The sequence below is a fragment of the Nyctibius grandis genome, chromosome 1 (genome assembly GCF_013368605.1).
Source record: "Nyctibius grandis isolate bNycGra1 chromosome 1, bNycGra1.pri, whole genome shotgun sequence".
Classification (NCBI taxonomy): domain Eukaryota; kingdom Metazoa; phylum Chordata; class Aves; order Nyctibiiformes; family Nyctibiidae; genus Nyctibius; species Nyctibius grandis.
In genome coordinates this window covers 46,277,181-46,299,837 of record NC_090658.1, presented here as the reverse complement: position 1 = coordinate 46,299,837, position 22,657 = coordinate 46,277,181, and the positions used below count along the sequence as shown (strand labels likewise).

Sequence of the window (22,657 nt, the reverse complement as noted above, 5' to 3'; positions counted from 1 at the left end):
CTGAGAAAAGGGTCATCGTTGTAATCTGTTTGGTGTTTGTACAAAGCCTGGCACGTTGGACTCATGAGCACCCTGGCACTTGGAAGTTCACAATCAGGTGATTAAGGTATGCTTTGTTGTTGCTGGGTCTATATAAATGGTTGATGGACTGTAATTTGCTGTGGATTCCAGCAAATTGTTCCTGGCACCTCCATTGAACTTGCCACATATGCCACTTTGACAGTAATGTACAGACAGGTGTATAACACCTAGAGGTTGATACGTCATGAAATATTTATAAGTATAGGAATAATATAAAATCTGATGCAGTCTCGATGCATCATTTTGAAAAGTTGCATACCTGGAAAAACTCACTGTGTTCAGTACAGGCATCCACGTACATTTGGCTTTGTGGAGACTGCAAATGCACTTTTAGTGTGGATTGAACATGAATAAACCAAACTGTGAAATTCCCTTGAGCTTGATTTTACACCTGATGTAAAAGCTGAAGATTTTTGCATGCTGGGGACAACATAATTTTTAATAATTATTTGGTATATAATTCTGTGTCAGCTATTTGCAGTTTTTAAGTAATTTTCTTTCTAAAAGTGTGTTTGAAAAATGCTTCTAGGCACTGAATTTCAAAATACAGACTAAAAGATGCAGAGTCTTTGGGCTTAGGTATGTTCAGAATATCCAAGTATATGTGCACTCACTTATTTCAGTTGAAAAGTTCATCATGACATCTTAGTATCTTAGTTCAAGATGCATCACAGTTTTATAGATACAATGCTAAAACAAAGATGTCCTTAAAATAAAAGCAAGCTATCAGCGGTATGTTCAGTAGCTGCTGATTACTAAAATAGGTGTAAAACTTAGACGCAATCAAAAGCACGTTGACAGGTGAGCTGAGTCATGGCCGAATAACAGCAGCCCAGGCACCGTTATGCTGTACTTTTATATATGCTATTCATCTTCTCCACTGTGAATACTACATACATTGCTATCTCTGCCCTAGTTTTGTCAATAGAGCTCTTCATTAAATTGAATAGCCAAAACAAGCTATCCACTGGAAATTATAATTTAGGTCTCTAGTGTATTTTCTGAGCCTTTAATAATAAGCCATATATAGCTGCAAACAATCTTTTTCAAAAAAGCAAGTAAAAGGGCTTATGTATGTCTGCAGGGAGATGTTTTGACTGTGTAATCATGATGATGTGACTGACAAGTAGAGAAACAGTGGGGGTTATTTTCTTTTTCTGGCTTGGTAAGTGAAATGCTACCTGGATGGAACACAGAAGTGTAATCCAGTGAAGATTTTTTCCCTTTCTAATTAGTGATACTCTGAACTCCTTGGGGGAGACCAATTTGTGGACCTCATGCTGCATTCTGCCTTCAATAAACATACATACTGACTCTAAGCACAGTCAAATATCTCAGCTTCTGGAGCTTAATTTTGCTCTCAGTCTCAAAATACTGCTGTGTGAATTTTATAGCTTGGCATCTTGTAGAGTTTGTAGAGTTAAAAATGTACCTTTGTTAGATTAATGAATTCTGTGTGAGCAGTGCAACTCCTTTATCCTTCATTTAGAATAAAAGATAAGCTGGTGTTTAATTTAGTCAGAAAAGTTAAAATCAAATAGTTATTTTCCTTCTTTTAGTCACTTACAATTTCTTACAATTATATAGAAAATGATATAATTTGAAAAGCACTGTGAAAAAAAATATTGTGGTTATTAGATATTAGCATTCAATCTGTCTGGAAGTGTGTATTGCCATGGGAATCAGGGCTTCTGAGTCCCATCCCAGGCTCTGCCACTGGTCTGCTATATTTTAGAAGGCAAACTAATCTTTTAGTTCTGTAGAGACAACATGTATTAAATAGAGACATGACCACATCTCTTACGAGCAGTGTGATGTTAGTATTCAGTGTCTTGTTCTGAAAAACTGTCTATGCCTAGAATTCCCATTTACTTCAGGTGAAAATATCTATTGGACGGATCTCAGGAGCAGTATTTGTAACATACATGGACATCTCTGAGAGATGATCAATGGATTAAAAGTATGAAGAAGTTTGGTATTTTGAATTTCCTGATACTTTTGTTTTTTCTTTGGTGGGATAACAAAGCAGGAAAAAACCAAAGCACATTTGAGTGTTGTCCTTATTGCTCACTGAAGTGTAAGACTGAAGAAAAGGAAGAACATTACAGTTTAATTTAATCTGATTCACCAGAGTTGAAGCAAGCACGTTTCAGTCTGACAATAAATTTAATGTCTCTATTTTCCCAAAATTAGAACTGTTTTAATGCAGTAAATAGTGTGATTGTTCATACATGATCTTCTACATCAAATTCAGGAAAACCACGTGACTGCTTTTAGGATGACAGGCCTGTATATCCAATAGCATGAAGGAAGCTCTGGTTGTGATCGCAAGACCTCTGGACTTGCATCCGATCAGGAGGTCACATGTAGCCAGTGTATGCTGTACAGTTGGAAGCAACATTTTAGCACAAAGGTGTTTTTATGACATCAGCTTTGTAATAGGGACATAATTTTACTGCTTTTCAGTTTGAAATAGCTGGTGTTATCTCTGTGGAAGTATTTGAGCTGCTGTTGTTTTTTCATTGTTTTTATTTTCCTATCTAATAATAAGCAGTCATCCTGAAAGTTACTTGAAATAGCAACTATTCTCTGTGAACTGCAGTTTTATTTTCGTTTGGCTTTTATTTCAGCTGTGGGAGCCAGCTGCTCCAAAAAGTGTGGGAAGCCGACTTGGAGGCCTGTGAGCTGTTGATCCGAGGGTTTCAACTGAAAGAAACCAGTTGCTGTGTTTTTGAGGAAGAGGAGAACCAAATGGATGAGATGCAGATGACTGCTAATGGCCCGTCTGATTCTGAAAAAAGAAAAGAAGGTCACTTCCCAAAGGGCACAGAGTGGGGCACCATTCCCTGTCCCAAACACAGCGAGCTAAAAGAGGTATCTGAAATATTCTACAACTACATTTCAAGCCATACTGCTGGTTATCCTTTTGAGAGGAGGAGTTGAATCTGGGTGACGGGTCAGCAGGGCAGGTTAGGTATGAACTTAACATCTGGCCTCCAATCTGGGGCATGAATGAAATAGCTTATTAGCTTCTCAGAAGCCCTTCAAACCTTTTTTCTTTCACCATCAGTCTTTTTAAAATGTAGAAATTATTCAGGCAGTAAATACAGAGTGTACATCAAGATTTAAAGAAAAAATGATTAACACAAATTATCAGCTGTTCCTCATCTCAGTGACAGATTTCACTCTGAGTTAGTTCTGCTGACTTGTTAGCCTAGATCTATGGCAGCTGAAGTGAGGGGAGAGTAAGTTTTCCTCCCCTAGTGAAATGGCCAAAGGCTTCCTAGCTCAGATGCTGGTAGGCTTCCAGCATCCAACAAATATTAAAAGGAGGAAAAAAATCATGAGGCTTAGCAGATTTGACAAATTTCTTTCAAGTTTTCATGTTCTGATCTAGAATGCCATCCTTGCTTGAAAAATGTGCAGCTAATAATCTTTTAACTGCACTGCCAAAGTGAACAAGATGTTAAAAACTTCATTACCCAACAGTACCACTGTGACAAAAAGACCCTCCAATAGGATTTGTCTCAGACAACTCCCACAGCACTCCTAGGACTGACGAACTTGAAAGAAAAAAAGAAGCAGTTTTGTTAGTATAAGAATCATAGAATCATAGAATGGTTTGTATTGGAAGGGACCTTAAAGATCATCTAGTTCCAACCCCCCTGCCAGAGGCAGGTACACCTTTCCTCTAGACCAGGTTGCTCAAAGCCCCATCCAACCTGGCCTTAAACACTGCCAGGGAGGGGGCAGCCACAGCCTCTCTGGGCAACCTGTTCCAGTGTCTCACCACCCTCACAGTAAAGAATTTCTTCCTAATATCCTAATAAATGAACGTTTCTTCCTAATAAATGAACATTCATTCATTTTCCAACCTCTAGAAGGAGCTGAGCAACACAGCTATGTTTTATCACAGCTCACTCAATTAGCCTTCCTGTGCTTCAGTGCTGCCAGCAGCTTTGACCATTGAGGCCAAGTTATGCATCAGTGATGACTGCAACCAGTTGCAACCATAAAAAACCCCAACATACAGACTGTAGTCTGGTTCTGGAATTGGAGCTGGTCTGCTTGCTTTTATACTTTCAGGAGCTGGGATTTTTTCTTTGTGGGGTAGAGAAGTTTTACCCAAATGGGTACACTTTAGGTAGTAAAGCTGGTAGGATCTCAGTAGGAGTGACAGGCAGTATCTAAACTTTTAGAGAAGAGCTATAGCATAACATTCCCTAACATCTCCTAGTAGTTCATCACAAGGCAGAACATAAAAACAAACAAAAAACCTGACACATTACTTAAAAATCGTGCTAACTTCCAGTTTTGAATGGGTTGAGGGGCAAGAGAGAATATGTCTTGATTTGTAAATGGACTTAGTTGAAAGACAAACCACTTCTGTGGCATTTAAGTGATCTGTTATATGGTATTGTATTTTTATATTTAAAACTAATTTAATGTTTGTGGCAAAAAAAAAATAGTCATGTGGCTTTTAGACTCTAAATTTAGCCATTCATATGACTTTCCTAGAAAAACTGTTGTCCATTAGTAATGAACCTTTTGTAGCCATTTATCAGCAAGTGGGGATGCCCAACAGAAAAGCTCGTATTTGTCAAAATACTTGGTTTGATATTATTTAAAAAGGCTGTGGTGTCCCTGTGAGAGAAGTAGCTTGATGTCGTTGCCATGTTTCTAGAATGACTATTCTCTTCGACTGTGTTCACTTCTCTTCCACATTGGGGAATTTCTAGAGAGCACTGCTGGCCACTGAAGCAGAAGGAAAGAACGGCATTCTTTGTATTTAGAGGTTACTGAATTACTTGCTTCAAAATAGTATGGCAAAGGGTAATAATAGCATATGTGCATATATGCCTTGTAAGGTACATTTAATTCCCAGGTGATTAATTTACTTTACGGTGAAGTGCTATAAATTAAGCTCTTCAGTTATCATGATGTATCTGGCTAAGTATTACTGTGGAGGGGATACTGGTTTTGTTGATGTATCCTATAAATACAGTTTTCTTGCATATAACTGTATGTTACTGTATAGGTTTCATTAGAAAACAAAGAAACAAATAAGAAACATAACAATAAGAAAAGAAAAATAGATGAATGGAAAGAACCCCTCACTTAGATCCTCAGATACTGCTTTGCAGAGGGGCTGTTTTTCATTTTTAATTAAATATCCTCACTAGATCATAAAATATGACATGTTCTGGTATAAAATATGTAAGGTATAAATTCTTTGAAAGTTCGGATATTTTACTGTCATGTGTGAGCACAGAATCACAGAATCACAGAATGTTAGGGATTGGAAAGGACCTCAAAAGATCATCTAGTCCAATCCCCCTGCCGGGGCAGGATTGCCTAGACCATATCACACAGGAACGCGTCCAGGCGGGTTTTGAATGTCTCCAGAGAAGGAGACTCCACAACCTCTCTGGGCAGCCTGTTCCAGTGTTCGGTCACCCTCACCCTAAAGAAGTTTTTCCTCATATTTATGTGGAACCTCCTGTGTTCCAGCTTGCACCCGTTGCCCCTTGTCCTGTCAAGGGATGTCACTGAGAAGAGCCTGGCTCCATCCTCATGACACTTGCCCTTTACATATTTATAAACATTAATGAGGTCACCCCTCAGTCTCCTCTTCTCCAAGCTAAAGAGACCCAGCTCCCTCAGCCTCTCCTCATAAGGGAGATGTTCCACTCCCTTAATCATCTTTGTGGCTCTGCGCTTGACTCTCTCTAGCAGATCGCTGTCCTTCTTAAACTGAGGGGCACAGAACTGGACACAATACTCCAGGTGCGGCCTCACCAGGGCAGAGTAGAGGGGGAGGAGAACCTCTCTCGACCTGCTGACCACACCCCTTCTAATACACCCCAGGATGCCATTGGCCTTCTTGGCCACAAGGGCACACTGCTGGCTCATGGTCATCCTGCTGTCCACTAGGACCCCCAGGTCCCTTTCCCCTACGCTGGTCTCCAACAGCTCTGCCCCCAACTTGTACTGGTACGTGGGGTTGTTCTTGCCCAGATGCAGGACTCTACACTTGCCCTTGTTATATTTCATTAAATTTCTCCCCGCCCAACTCTCCAGCCTGTCCAGGTCTCTCTGAATGGCTGCGCAGCCTTCCCGTGTGTCAGCCATTCCTCCCAGTTTTGTGTCATCAGCGAACTTGCTGACAGCGCACTCTAATCCCTCATCCAAGTCATTAATGAATATATTGAATAGAACTGGTCCCAGTACCGACCCTTGCGGGACTCCGCTAGACACAGACCTCCAACTGGACTCTGTCCCATTGACCACCACTCTCTGGCTTCTTTCCTTCAGCCAGTTCACAATCCACCTCACTACCCGATCATCCAGACCACACTTCCCCAGTTTAGCTGCGAGGATGCTGTGGGAGACTGTGTCAAACGCTTTACTGAAATCGAGATAGACCACATCCACAGCTTTACCATCATCTATCCACCGGGTAACATCCTCATAAAAGGCTATCAAGTTGGTTGAGCATGACTTCCCCTTGGTGAAGCCATGCTGAGTGCCCCTAATGATCCCCCTATCCTTGATGTGTCTAGAGACAGCACCAAGGACAAGTTGTTCCATCACCTTTCCGGGGATGGAGGTGAGGCTGACCGGTCTATAGTTACCCGGGTCCTCCTTCTTGCCCTTTTTGAAGACTGGAGTGACATTCGCTTTCCTCCAGTCCTCAGGCACCTCTCCCGTTGCCCACGACTTAGCAAAGATGATGGAGAGTGGCCTAGCAATGACTTCCGCCAGCTCCCTCAGCACCCGTGGGTGCATCCCATCAGGACCCATGGATTTATGGACGTCCAGGTTGCTTAATTGGTCCCTGACCCAGCCCTCATCTACCAAGACAGATTCCTCCTCTATCCTGACTTCTTCTGAGGCCTCAGGGGTCCGGGGCTCCTCAGGACAGCCTCCAGCAGTATAGACAGAGGCAAAGAAGGCATTCAGTAACTCCGCCTTCTTTTTATCCTCTGTCTCCAGGGCCCCCACCTCATTCATCAGTGGGCCTACATTGCCTCTAGTGTTGGCTTTACCTGCAATGTATATGAAGAAGCCCTTTCTGTTGTCCTTGACCTCTCTTGCAAGGTTTAATTCCAAAGAGGCCTTAGCTTTCCTAGTTGCCTCCCTACATCCTCTGACAACAGACTTATATTCCTCCCAAGTGGCCAGCCCCTCCTTCCATGATCTGTACACCCTCTTCTTCCACTTGAGTTTGCCCAGCAGTTCCCTGTTTAACCATGCAGGTCTCCTGGTACCCTTCCTTGACTTCCTACCTGCTGGGATGCTCTGATCTTGAGCTCGGAAGAAGCAGTCCTTGAATGCTAACCAACTATCTTGGGGCCTCCTTACCTTCTAGTACCCTGTCCCATGGGATTTCCCCTAGCAATTGCTTGAAAAGGCCAAAGTTGGCCCTCCTGAAGTCCAGGGTTGCGATTCTGCTAGCTATTCTGTTCCTGCCACATGAGATCCTGAACTCTACCATCTCATGGTCACTACAACCAAGGCTGCCCTCAACCTTCACCTCTTCAACCAGACCCTCCTTGTTAGTGAGGATCAGATCCAGCAGCGCTCCTCTCCTAGTTGGCTCATCCACCATTTGCATCAGAAAGTTATCATCAATGCACTGGAGGAACCTCCTGGACTGAGGATGGCTGGCTGAGTAGGCCTCCCAGCAAATATCAGGGTAGTTGAAATCCCCCACGACAACCAGGCCCTGTAATTGCGAGACTGCTCTCAACTGCCTGTAGAAGGCCTCATCACCCTCCTCATCCTGATCCGGTGGCCTGTAATAGACACCCACAACAGTATCACCCCTGCCAGCCTGCCCCTTAATTCGCACCCACAAACTCTCAACTCGCTCCTGATCCGCCCCTGGACAGAACTCAATACATTCTAGCTGCTCACTCACATAAAGAGCAACTCCACCACCTCTCCTTAGCGGCCTGTCTTTCCTGAACAGGACATAGCCATCCATGACCACATTCCAGTCATGCGAGGCGTCCCACCAAGTCTCTGTAATTGCCACTAGATCATAGCCCCCCGACCGAACACGGATTTCCAACTCCTCCTGTTTATTCCCCATGCTGCGTGCATTGGTGTACAGGGATTTCAGGGAGCGAGCTGGGCACACCGATTTCACCCCAGGGGGATGGGGGGCCTCCTGGTCTACCTCAACACTAGAGCGTTGCCCCAGTGCTGCAAGCCCAGCTACTACCCCATCCCCCTTCGAATCTAGTTTAAAGCTCTCCGAATGAGCCCTGCTAATTCCTGTCCCAGAACCCTTTTGCCCCTACGACATAAACCTTTCCCATGTATTACGGTCACGCCTGGTGTCTTATAAAACCAGCCATTATCAAAGAACCCAAAGCCTTGCCTGTAGCACCAGTCTCGTAGCCAGGCATTAATAGAGAGAATCCTACTGTTCCATCCCGCGTCATCACCTGAAAATGGAAGGAGGGAGGAGAAAACAACTTGTGCCCCAGACTCTTTCACCAACTGTCCTAGGCCTTGTAGTCTTTCTTCATCCCCCTCAGACTACGGGATGCAGCTTCTTCCCCACCTGTCTGGAAGATCAGCAGGGGGTAGTAGTCTGTGGCCTTCACCAGGTTGGGGAGTTGCCTGGTGATATCCCTGATTCGGGCTCCAGGCAGGCTGCAGACCTCCCTGTGATGGGTGTCAGCTCTGCATATTGGGCCCTCAGATCCCTTTAGGAAGGAGTCTCCAACCACTAAAACTCTTCTCTTCTTCCTTGTGGAGGAGGTAGCTATACGCCTGTCAGGTTTTTCTGACTGTGGTGGGACCTGTGATATAGGTTGCCTCTCCACCACATCCCCATTGGACCGGCTGTATTCCACTAGGACTTCATATCTATTGCTCAGAGGCACTTGTGGAGGCAAGGTAGGCAAGGAGGGCACTCGCCTTTTGCCACGGCCATAGACTTGCCTCCACTCACTCCTCTCCTCTAGGTTATTGTTTTCCACCTGAGAGGGGCAGAGTACAGCGGTCCCTCGATCCTGGGAGCTCTCCGGCAGGTGCTCCCATTTTTTTTGTTTATTAACCGTCAACAGTTATTTTATAGTCTTCATAACTGTGTTTTCTAAGACAGTACAGATTTTTTTTTTCTAGTTTGTTTATGTGGAAGACTGTGGCATCCCAAAATAATCTTGTAAATCAGGTTTCCTTTATAACACTGACTGTTAGCCGGGGAAGACAATCCTTTGGCAGCTGAGCTTGTTGAAACATCATTACTAATTTTTTCATCAAAACTAAATAAAGTGAGGCCAGCAAAAATAACCCTGTGGAACACTCTGAGTTACTTAAAAATTAAGATGTACTCCTTTCAATTACAGATAACTCATTAGATTACAGTGTTTTAAAAAAATGCTGAAGCAAAGTTATAGACTATATTATTGGCCTCAGTCATGTGAAAGTCAGCTTGTTGTCTAATGTATTTGATATAGATTCTTTAATTTTCATATAAGTGTGTGCTCTACAGCTGGTAGCTATCTTGATGAAATTAGGGTGCCCCATCATTGCAGTTATAGTTTGCCTTTTTGTGACTAATTGGGCTTGATTTTCTCCCATGTCTCTGAGGAATTAAAGATGGATTCTAGGTTTTTATCCCAGAAATGTTCCGTACTTTAAAACTGACTGCAAATTATTTTGCTGAGGTGATATGTAAGTGACATGGAAGTTGCTATGGTATTATTGTATAGTTAGATACATATGTGGGTGATTTCTGAAATTTGCGGTAACATTTCATTTCTCTTCAGACATTAATGCTTGCTTGTTCCACTCCTTATGATATCTTGCTTTATTTTTTGCTTGTTGATAATGTATGTGTAAGGAAAACCTTTTTATAACAGCAGAAACACTGACGATAACTAATAACTGATAACAGAGAGATGTGTGTGTGCTGGGACCTCCCTAATACCGAGTATCTTGATGAACTTGAGTATGTGTGCACCTGCAGGCTTGAGTTCCTGACCTATCCTTTTTCTTCTTCTTCTTCTACTATCTGGCATGATGTGCAGTGCTCCCTCTTAATCACTATGAAGGAAAGAAACACCTACTAGATTTCAAGAAAATTGAGGTGATTAAAGTTACAAGGTAAAAAACAAAATTCAGTAGTGTTACGTTTTGTAAGTCAGCATTTTTGGTAGTTATCCCAACAGAATTCTTTGTAGATAATTTCTCACTTTTTCATTATAAAAGAAGCAGAGAGCAGGGGTAAGAGTAAGGGCTGGTATCTTTTCCTCACCTCTGCATACTTCACTTTTGCCATCTGGGATGATGTTTTGAGGTCTTTTGTAGAGCACTCTGGTGTTGGGAAGATGTTCTATAATTGCAAAGCCTTCATGTGATTCACTTTTTTAAGATACTGAATGTTCTAAGTGATACTAAGTGGACAATCATGAAAAAATAATAATTAATGTTTAATATGGTGTCTGTCATTAAAAAGAACTCATCACAGGATATGACACAACGTTTTTCAGAATTTAGCAACAGCAAGCACCAAGAAAGCCTCTCTCAGCAGGCTGTAACTCATTACTGTGCCTTGAGATAGCCTGTGGTCCAGGAGGCAAATATGTAGTGTGTAAAGGACAAAGCCTTTAGAAAGCTAACTAAACTGTGCATTCATTTGAGTTTTAATTAAACATTGTATTTGTAGAGCTTCAAAAATAATTTGGAAACTTTAAATTTAATCTTTATTTTACATGTCAGCATTAAGCATCAGTATTTGAGTGTTTTTTGTATTGATCCCAGCTGGAAAGGATTTCTGTAGCAACAGGCAGCTGTTGTACACAATGGCCTGATCATCGTTGTACAGTCACATGCATTGCTGTGCAGTACGATGCCCCTTAGCTGCGTGTGATACTGTTGTGTAGTATCTACTGGTAAAAATGCTAACTCTTTAGCTAGAGATCGTAGCATCTCAGTAAGCTTAACGCCTACGTGTATTTTGCAGTAAAAATATAATAGAAAATTAATATTGCAGATAAAGAAATCTAAGCAACCTCTTTTCAGATAGATTACTGAAAGTAGTACCCAGTAATAATAATGATCGTATGGCAGAGTAATGATTTTACACTTTATTTTATATTTACGTACATACCTGTGATACTCAGCATTACCCTACCAAAGCAATATCCCTATCTCAGTTTATTTAAAGATTATCAATACTGTTATGTGTGATAAGCATTAATGATTTTCCAATAATATTAACATCAAATTTCTTTGCTCCTCAGCCAGTCAATGAAATGTTGGCTAATTTCGTATGGACTTTACAGAGGAAGCAACTTTTTAATGAGGAACTGACTGTAGTTAGCATGTGTTACCAATACAATACATCAGTGGGGTCTCTTATTTCTCCTGCCCAAAAACAGTCATGGGGTTTGTGCCAAAAACCTTTCTGTAGACTCTTGAATGGTGTATAGATCTGTAAGAGCTTGATAGAAAAATTTCTTTCAATCTATAGTTAGTCCTTCAGGTTTAGAGGCAGTATTCCTTGTGGGTTTTAACTGGGAAGCCAGAGGCAGGCTTTAATAAAATGTATTCAAATTTAGCTTTAAATATTGGGTGTCTGCCACTGCTCCATTATAAATGCAACTGAAATGTTTCATGCGTGTGAAGCGAAATGATGTAATTGTACATCTTATATAACTTTTTAATGTGCTATATGTTTTTTTTAAGTTCCATTGAAATCTTACTGTTTATATAGCATCTATGTATCGTATACTTAATTTGTCTTTAACAGGTTATGGAAGACTTTTCATTTGGAGCAGAGGGTCATTTATCTGAGGTAAGTGTTTTCTAGGCAGTATAAAGTGGTGATATTGTACAGACTTTTCTGGGTCTCAATTAGAACTAATGATACTTGTTTTTATAGTATTACCTTTGGGTAAAAATTGCTAGAGAGTGTGCAAGCGCTTAGAAAAGCAACACAGGCACAACTAGAGTGGGCCCATTCTTTTTTTTCCATTGAAGATAATGGCAAAATTGCTGTATATTTCAGGGAGTTTATAGTTAAATCCTATGCTAGTGCTTTTAATACATACCAACAACAGGATAAATATGTTGGGGAAGAGTAGGACCAATGATATTTAGCCAACCTTGCTGTAGCACTGTGATGGTGCACTTAGGAATGAAACAAAATCATGATGCTTTACTTGTTTCTTTGTGTACCACTAAAAATACCTTTGAATTTACTGTTGAAGTATAAAAGCATACTGCAGCAGAATTACACAGTAATAAGAATTTCAGCTGAAAAAAAAATACTGTATGTTTGTCATTTTACACTATTTTCGTAAATAAAAAGATGTCAGATCCTAGTCTATATATTTCACAGAATCACAGAATGGTTAAGGGTTGGAAGGGACCTCTGGAGATCATCTAGCCCAACCCCCTGCCAAAGCAGGTTCCCCTAGAGCATGTTGCACAGGGTTACATCCAGGCGGGTTTTGAATATCTCCAGAGAAGGAGACTCCACAACCTCCCTGGGCAGCCTGTTCCAGTGCTCTGCCACCCTCAAAGTAAAGAAGTTTCTCCTCATTTAAGAAAGTCTAGGATAGTTGAGTAACGTGAGATGCATTTCCTATGAGAGTGAGTGATGAGAAAAATCTGCTTACATACAAAAATCTGTCTACATACCAACTAAGAGTTTTGGTAATACACGTGTAAGAAGAGTTGTACTGGTTCTAAGAGCTGTACTGATTCAGTTTGGTCCATTTTTGTTATCGGTATGCCTTGGGTTGCAATTTACATATTAAGGAAATCAAGTATCCAAGCATTGTGTCCAGCCAGAAAATTAATTACATGGGTAAGTAACCCCCAGTTCACCTTCCATAATATTCATGTCACCTGTCAAGTACAAATGACAAGTGCTCAGCTAAGCAAATATTAAATAAATAAACAAAAATTGCCATTTGGGATAACTATTCAGATGAGGCGTCTCTCTGGATTCCCACCAATGAAATCAAAGACTGTGGAGCAGCTGGAATGCTCCAGGAAAGATAATCTAACTGCAAGACCAAACTCAGATTGTTGACCTTATGTACAAGGAGACTGTGACATGGGAGCATGCCTAGGATGGACTGCTTGGCTGTGTGTGAGTTCTGCATAAATAAAACCAGGAAGCCTTGAGAGTGAAGGTGAACTTTGCAGAAAATGCAAATATCCTTTCTTATCAGAGAACACTGAAGCAAAACTGTGCAGGTGCTTGTGTCCACAGATGACATGAAACAGGGGCAGGTATTACGGTAGCAAAAAGCCCTACTGCCAGCAGGGCAAAATACTGAGGGCACGTTGGTAGTGATAGCTGCCAAGACAGCAGAATATTTGCTGGAAACTAAAAATTGCGTGTGGTCTGGACCAAAGCAAATGAGAGCACAACTGCATGCTTGTGTCCAGCAGTGACCAGCACTGAAAGCTGTAGTACAGCCCAGCCATTCACTGAAGAAGTTGTTCTTTTGCTTAACAGGAGATGTGCCCAGAGCATGTGTGGGATGTGTGTGCTGGGTTTACAAATGCACCAGAGCTCACAGGCATAGAGGGCTGCCACTGCAGAAGTATTCACTAAGAGCTTAATATCTTAAGAGTCCTCACAAGTAGAGGAACTTTGCCCTTCTGAAGTTTTAAGGAAAAAAAATGCATAAAGAGAATAGAGAGCAACGATACAAATAAAGGAAATGGAAATTTGCTAGAAAGCCAGGCTCTACCACACTGCCACAGCTGGATTGATGTTGACTTGTAGACAGCTCTGTAAAAGCTCTATGAAACTGTCAGCACCCTGTACCATGTCAAGGCTTTGCCTAAATGTTCCTTTGACATTCTGGTCCCCTGATCCATTCTTGTTAGTCTCCCCGCTGCCTGCAGGAGAGCACCCTATTAGTCATTCCAGATTGTTGCATCTTAGTGCCTCAGAAGCAGAGATGGGAGTGAACAATACTAGGAACCACCTATAAATGATACCCAGCTATGGTGGCTCCTAGCATAGCAGGGTGTGGACACTGGAAAACAGTTTGGTGCTTTTGTTTCTTTTCCAAGCCCTGGCCCACTGTGAATTTTTATTGGTAAGTCAGTAAATAACCTCATCCTCCCACAGCAGGAACTGGGGTGGTCCCAGTTTTATTCAATGAGCCTGTGAAGTAGTCTGCGCTGATTTTAGGAAGTCTGCACTCAGGGAAGATATTCAGTCTACTAGAGATGAGAACGGGAAGAGTGCCGTCACCCAGACCACAGCAGGGTGCTGGAAGGCAGTGGAATGCTTTATTCCTGCGTAGATGCTTTTCCAAGGACACTCCTCCATAGCTGTAATGGAAGATACACGAGGAGAAGAATTGCCAACATCAGGCTGTAATTTTGATGAGTCATTTAACACTCCCATGTGTTGTTGTATCCCTGCGGAGGAGGGAAAGGGATCAGTGCAAGCAAAGGGAATGTGGGAAGAGCATGTGATAGCGGGGAGGAGGTAGGTTGCAGCTGAAAAACAGCTGTCTGGAAAGCTTTATGCCTGATTGTTGCATATGAGAAACTGAGGAGCACATTGTACTGCTGCAGTGTCCTAAATGTACATAAACAGGCTGATGGAACAAGCTAGCAGTCTGTAAGTGGAAGGTGATAAGAGCAAAAGTAATTGGGAAACAACCTTGATCCCTCTTCTGAGAAAAGACGGATAACACCCTCCATGAAAGAAAACCTCACCTAAACAACATTAGGGAAGCAACAGGTGAGTTTCCGTGGGACAAACTCTGTAGGAGGAGGAATTGGCAGATGATCTTTGGTACCCTCCAGAAGACATCATGTTTATAGTACAGCACCATCTTTTTTTGGTGCAGAAAAGAGCAAACACAGTAACAGACTACATATCTATGTCAGCAACTCTTCAGTGGCACAAAAGAATTTTGGAAAGGAAAGGACAAAAATGTTCGTAAGGATGAGCCTGAAAGGGTGTACAAGTGAACCAGAAAGACCACTGAACACGCTAAGCTACCGTAAGCAAAAGACATGCAAAGTGGCAAGGGGGTTCAGGGATAAACTGTATGTAAGGGATAGGTGAAAGAAAGCATGTGTGTCTTCTAATAAGAAAGGTGAATGAGAAAATAATGAAATGAGAGCAGAGGGCAGAAATATCTTTTTCTTCCCTATTTTCTTTGCTTTTGGTCTTTCTAAAACTGATAAACTGTGTCCATATGTGTAGTGCTCTTAGTATTCACTACAAGGTACAAGAAGCGGACACAGTAAAGGGTCCTAAGGCAAGTGAGATGTACTCAAGTCAGGCTAGACTGATGAAATTTCTTCTGAGTGCATAGGAGCCAAGAAAAACAATCTCCAAACCATTAACAAGCTGCTTTGAAAACTCATAGAGGAAGCATGAAGTCCCAGGGGATCAGTAAAAGGCAGACTTGGCATTTGCCTTTAAAAAGGAGGTAGGCCAGGAGTTTATGTGCCAGTCAACATAATTTCAATTAGGATTAGAATTCCAAATGCTCTTGACATATTGAAAGAATAGCCTGAAATCAATAAGATGGGGTATGTTAAAAGACAGGTGCGAATTACATTTGAGAAAGAAAAAAAAAGTCAGATTTATGTATACAGATGGTAAATAGCAGCTAAGATGCCAATACTTCAGAAGCAGAATCTAGGGTTATAGTGGACTACAGATAGACTGGGATTCATTACCTTCATCCTGTTGCAAGAAAGAGCAAATGTCATTTGCAGCTTCATTAATGGGAATGTCAGTTGTAAGACAGAAATAATTACTGTGCTTAGCTGAGAATGTCGAAGCCTCCAGAGGACTGTGGTACTGGTCTGGGCACCTTGCTTCTGTAGAAGACATGAACATGCTGAAGAAAAGGAAGGAAAGGAATAGAAATAAAAGCTTTAAAAATCCTGGTCTGGTTGAAAGTCAAAGTCTTCCATCACATTAAAAATAATGATAAAGAGGACAACGGTTAGTTATCATTGTGTGCTATGTAAGGGTAAAATGAAATGTAACTGTCTTGGTTTGTAGCAAGGGAAGTTTGCATTAGGAAAACTTGCCCACTCCACAGGCAGTTTAGCCCTGGAGCAGGCTCTGCCCTGCAACCAGAACCACAAAATCCCTGTCAGCTGCTAAGAGCTGTATAGACAGACACCAGCTGAGGACAGTCACAGTGGGCTTGATCTCACTGCAAGTCACAGAGTGGGCTTTGGTGGTCCCTGGTTGCTTCCTGGTCAGCCTTGCCATGATGTAAGGATGGTGCTGGTCATGAGTAACACACGTTACTTGCAGAGTAAGAGGTTCTCAGTGGCCACTTTGCTCTCCTCATCTATGACACCTGCCCAGGACAACGCATACAGGACAGGAAATCTGGGATGCAGAGCAGGGACAAATGCTTCCTCCACCTGCACTCTGGACACTTTGTGGCTGTGTAGCTCATTATCTGAGGGTTAACGGTTTTAAACTGAAAGAGGGTAAATGTAGATTTAGATTAGATATTAGGAAGGAATTCTTTACTGTGAGGGTGATGAGACACTGGAACAGGTTGCCCAGAGAAGCTTGGATGCCTCCTCCCTGGCAGTGTTCAAGGCCAGGTTGGATGGGGCTTTAAGCAACCTGGTCTAGTGGAAAGGTGTCCCTGCCTGTGGCAGGGGGGTTGGAACTAAAGGATCTTTAAGGTCCCTTCCAACCCAAACCATTCTATGTGTGCTTAGCCTGCATGTGACTGAAGCATGTCCTGAAGCAGGACAAACGTATGGATGGCTGCATTTTGTTTCTAGAAATTATTTAAGAGGTGCCCTGACCTGACCTTCTGGAGTTTCAGGTGCTCACAATTTCCATTAACTTCTGCAAGGGGTGAGGATAAGCGTGCAGCATTTCTGCCAACAATAAGTCACTGTTCTAAACCTTGTGCCATAAAGTGAAGTATCTGTCTGCAAGGGCAACTTTTCATAGTTGTTATTTATGTTATTTTGAATGATTTTAACTATTAGAGAGAGGATTTAGTACAGGTGAAAGAAATCTGGCTTTGATGTTCTGCAGAAGGTCTTCTAAGGCTTTTGTCTTATTGGGGTTATGATAATTGCTAGTTTGAAGTAAGGCAAAGCCTTTTTACAAACTTCCTCTGTAGGAAGAATGAATTTTAAGGATATATCTGGGTATCCTGCTTCTCAGCACAACCACCAAAGACTCTAACAGAGACTCTAATCCCTAATAGGGTTAGATTAATCTAGCTACTACAATACTGATTCTTCTATATAAAATTGCTGAACTAAATCCAAGAGAGCATGAAAGGTGTTTGCACTGGAAAAGCTGATCAAACATTTTCCTTGAGTAATGCTGTTGAGGAGCTGTTGCTTATAGGTGACTAAAATGACCTGTAAAAGGGTAAAATCACACACAGAAGACTATAAAGTGGAAGCCATTCCCTCTGTTCTTAATTCAATGTTGTTGAAGCTCCAGCTGTGCATCATCTGGAACATTGTTCTTCCTGTTTTTTGCATCAGACTCTCACATCTCTGGGAGAGAATGAGAATTTCTACTTTGCGTGAGAAGGCAGAAGAATTTAACCTTAAAAAATAACAAATCACACCTACATTTGTGCTGTTTTCACCTGCTTAAGGATTTAGAGGGGGGAAAAAAAAATCCCAACCAGCTACATCCCCTGTTCACAGAAAAATCCATAAAGCAATATTGCATCTCAGCTCTTTCCTGACTCCTGCAATCTCTCCGAGCTGCTTCCTAAGAGTGCTGTTAGTGCAAAAATAACCAAAGAAGTCTTAAGACTTACAGTAGCTTATAGCATTGACATAACCTACAAGCTTGGATGAGTTGTATTTTATTAATATGTTGAGCTGGAGGCAGAGTCCGCTCTCCTCAGAGATACTGTTGATCAGTGTAAAGTGCCACTTTTCAACTGGGAGGTGGTCTGAATAGTTTGTGTGTCACTGACAGCGATGTCCCTGCCTACATAGACAAATGTCAAATAAAAATGTTACCAGCGAGGTTACTAGGCACAAAAGGTACAGAGAGAAATCTTTCCTATCTACTTCTCTGGGTTATTGAACTTTTTTCAAACAAAGGCCTGGGGGCACAAGCTCTGGAAATGGTTGAATATTTAGAATTATTCTTGTATATTTTTGAGAGCAGTATATTTTTTTTTCCATTTCATTTATAACCCTTCTTGATATTAAACTAAAGTTAGAGTTTTCTGCATGACCACATCTTTCCAATCCAAAATAAGAAAGGCCATATATACATGTTCTGGAAAATCATAATTTGTATGATGACCCTCCTGCATTTTTATGTGATGCCTGCAAGTAAGTTCCTGAGAGACAATGCTTGTCTAAACTATGGAGGAACTTCTCATTTCAACTAAAAAGGCAGCTGTGTGATGTAGGTGCAAAAATACTTTCTCCGTACGCTATTATTGCTGTATTAAAGAGGAATTAAGCTGCAAAATACCTATTAGGAGTTTATAATTAGGAGAATATAACCCCTACCTTATGGAGATATTTCAGTTACGCTGCAGTGCAACCATAATCATAACCATCCAGTTACGATTAGATGGGTTTCAAGTGTTTAAAGACCTAAACAAGTTTGGTCTGATTTTTACTTATTCAGATTTCCCTGCCTTCCCACATTGTTGTAACAATTCTGCATTCAGCACATTTTCCTAGTACTCATTGTTCATTTATCTTAATTTCCAAAGTAAACAGGATTTTTATGACGTTTTTAGACAATTCATTATGTACTCAATGTGATCATTCAGGAAGAATACACTGTATTTTTTCACATGAGATGGAATGGACATTTTACTTTAAGTGAGAAGCTAAGTATTCAGTTGACAAAGGAATTAAAGCCAGTGAGTTAAAAACAATAGTCACTTATTTCTGACCACATTTAGTGCAAGACCAATGCACCAATAAAGTCCTTGCCTGGAATTGCAGTGGGGTAGAAGCTACTAGCCAAACCTTAGAACCCCAAAATACAGGTTAGTACTGATGCAAAGCACTGTGAGATGCCTTTGCTACAGAACAAGCGTTCACCTGAAGTCCTGGGGTCTTGGGGGCTTGTTCGCTGGGTTCCTTCCTTCTGTCCTTCCTGGGACCTTTCTTTACTTGGCTGTGAAGTTTTATTTTAAAAGGAAAAAGAAAATGTCAAACATGAAGTCAGATTATGTAGCAGTACACCAGTAAGTGTAGTCATCTAACTGCACTGTGACTGTGGATTTCAGGCTGTAGTTACATTTTATCTCAGGTTTTCAGGATATGTGCATGTTAGAGCTAGGCCACAATTGCAACTTGGAGCCTGTTTTGCCAACCAGGTATCTAAATACTGTCTGCAGCATCTTTCAACCCACCTGAAGTTCAGTGAGGAGGTAGGTCTAAAATGCCCGTTTTGCCCTGTACTTTCTCTGACACAGTGAACAGGGAAAAAATTTCCACTGTGGATCTTCACAGCAGGGTTAGACAAATCCAGCCAGTGTGCTTATCATTTAGATGAGCTGCCCGGTGAACTCCTTGTATTTGCACATAAGAGACAGGAAATGTGAGGGCAGTTCTAAAGTGGAGGAAATGGATCTTCTCTTACAGCAACTAAGGATAGCACTACCTGGGTGACTGATTAGCTAGATAAACGTTCCCGCTATCAACAGTACCCTAAAAAAGACATCAAAAGTACCCTACTGTAATGCATATATTTATAATGCTTTTTATATTTAAACATACTTAATGGCACAGGTGTTCAGGAGTCTACTGTAACATGTACTTTTTTTTGTTTGCTGTCTGTAGTAACTGATGATTTCTAATCAGGACTAGAAGTGTCATCCTTCTTGACAAAATCTCATATAGTAGTAGTTCTTGATAAAAGCAGTGACTGGATCAGACTAGTATTCAATATATTGATGTTATAAGAGCAAGAATCTGCTTTTTATGTCACTATAAGATACCTGTTCTTCAGGATCTGTACAAGACTAATTCATTTTGTCAAAGTACACAGTCTGTAGAAAGAGTCTGGTTTGAAAACTTCACTTATGGCTTTTGTCTGTCAGAGCAATACCTAGGAGTTCGTGCATTAATTAAAAGCTGGTCTTCCTAAATTAACTGTTCAACGATTGTATAGTACTGAATGTTTTTTGTCTTTTCTTGCGTTTGAGATGATGGTTATATGAAGACCTGATTTTCTTATGTGTAATTAACTGTTAGAGAAAAATTAATGTTCAAGGTGGAGCTTTCTCTAGATGGTCATCATTTTAGATGTGCTTTCAGAGTACTAGGTTTTTAAAATTTATTGACTCTTCTAGCCTGAGACCTAAGTTCTTTCAGACAGCTGTCATCTGTTCTTACATGCGTGTCACAGAATGATTCTCTAAAAGCTTTCTATTGATACAAATTGCCTGGGTTATCCCACTCCCTAACAGCATATGGAATCCTGCTGCTGTACTGAATAATGATTTAGCGGCTGGATGGAAGACTTTTTCCTCCTCTTCTGTCCCTGGTCTTGAGAAAAGGACATTCCTAGAGGTCTCATGCGCAGAGCCAGGGACTCAGCCAGCTGGTTCTCAGGTTGTGCTTTTCTGTCTCTAAGATGCAGGTGCTTTCAGCATAAGTTCTCTCCAGCTCACTTGTCCAGGGTTCAAGCTGCAGCTGGTTGCATACCTATGCGATCTGATGAATAGCCATGTATGGCAGAAGACCTGGGAAGGCAAAAAGGTCAAAGCTCTGTGCTGTACCAGAGGATGTGCCGGCAAGCAGAGCTCTTCTGACATTTGACTCTGCGTATGCACTGTGTGACACAAAGTGTAAGGATAGCACAGAACTGAGGTCAGGTAAATATGTTTACCAGAAATCAGATTGTTTCACAATGAGCAGCATTCCAACAAGTATTAGCACGATTTCTTTAGAAGGCCTTTGATTGAAGGCTTGATTTCTCTTAAACAACCGCTGATGGCTGCTGTTATACCAATAAGCGCAAAGGACTCAAAGTACTTTTTTAAAGGAGAAAAACTATCTGAAGATTGTATATGGCCACACATGCAGCTGGCTATATAGATAAGTGCATAGACTTAGGTCTAGAGAAAATCCAGTTGTCTGGATTCCAGCTGATGAATGGCTCCATTTTTTTCAACATGGCTCCAGCAGAACTTAATCTTGGTACCATAATCTTTTCCTTACAGGTAACCCCCATCATTCACTGTAGACAGCACTGTGATGCCTTGGGAGGGAGAGGAGAGGTTGTCTCAGTGCTGCACAAATTGGTCGATCCCCTCCTTGGATCTGCTGCTTATTTGGGTCATTTCTCAAAGTAACAGTCAATACAAAATATAAAAGATACAAATTACCCTTGTGTAGTACATCTGAAAGCAAACAAACTTATGGGAAGGACTTTGCAACTGGTTTAAAATACTCACTTGTAAATAGAGAAAGTGTTTATCTGTGTAAGTTCTGGGTAAAGAACCATTATTTTTGAAAATTTAGTCTTGTATCATGATAACACAGTAAAAAAGTGTAGTTTCATCTTGTAATCTCCAAGACTTTGATGCATTTTCCCTGATCAGTTGAGCAAAGTCCTTAAGTATTCTAGCTAGATTTTTCCTCAAAAAAGTAAGTACATTTTGTGTTTACAAGAGATACCAAAAGTGATGCTTCTTGTAATATTTAAATGGCCTAAAAATGTAAATCATATTTACATGAACAACTTGAAGTTTAGGAACCTAAATGGTGTAGTCAGCATGAGATTTCTCTCCCCTGATGTGGTGAGATAACGGGGAAGAGGGAGAGCAGTTCAGTCTTCACACCCCTTTAATCCTCTGCTGAAAGTGAGATCATGACTTTTTTCTGCTGGGAAATAGTCTGAGACCACAAGCTGATTCCATTTTATAGAAATCACCAAGTTATTATATAGTAACAAATTTTTGTCTCTCTGAAGGGAATTTGCTTTCAGGCAATGTCTTAGTACTACAAAGTATCATATCCCCTTACTAATATTTTATTTTCCCCTTAATTTGATGCAAATTTGATGTAGAAAAGTGCAGTCAGCAGCAAACATGCTTTCTTTTCTTTTTCAACTTCCTGTAGGAGTTCTTCGTATTTTCTGCAGAGTTGGGAGAAAAATGTGAAGCAATAAGTGAAAAATTGGTGCATCTGGAAGATCAACTGCAAACTTCTGTCTGCAGAGTTGATGAAGGAGTTATTCATATCCTTTTTGATATAGATTTGTGTCAATCTAGGTAAGTATGTATGTGAAATACTTGCATTTCAGATTCACATGGAGTACTAGTTTTTAATGTAGATTAAATACATTAAGAAGGGGAGAATTGATTGTCTTGCTGAAGTGTGCATTTTTGTTGTAGCAAGTTTTCCTACAGTACATTTTCACTGTGGTCTGATCCAGCTTTAATTGATTTAAACAGAAGTTAATTCTTTGTAAACTGAGATTAGGCAGTGAAAAGCCTTTATTCTACTGTTAAAATCCTTTTGTTTGTAAGGCTCGTATAAGTAAATACCTAGTGCACCAAAAGCTGCATGGATACAAGCATTCATGCACCTGTGCTTCCTAACATGATTTAGCTAAATTAAA

General features: G+C 41.0%; 1 protein-coding gene across 1 annotated transcript in view; it reads left to right on the top strand.

Moving 5' to 3' along the window:
- DISC1 (DISC1 scaffold protein) overlaps nt 1-22,311 on the top strand; it is a 214,368-nt gene extending 192,057 nt beyond the window's left edge. Inside the window, exons 11-13 of the mRNA XM_068395951.1 lie at nt 2,712-2,955; nt 11,855-11,899; nt 22,156-22,311. Coding sequence (XP_068252052.1) covers nt 2,712-2,955; nt 11,855-11,899; nt 22,156-22,311 — 445 coding nt within the window. The remainder of the gene's footprint in view (nt 1-2,711; nt 2,956-11,854; nt 11,900-22,155) is intronic.
- Nucleotides 22,312-22,657: the final 346 nt, after the last annotated feature.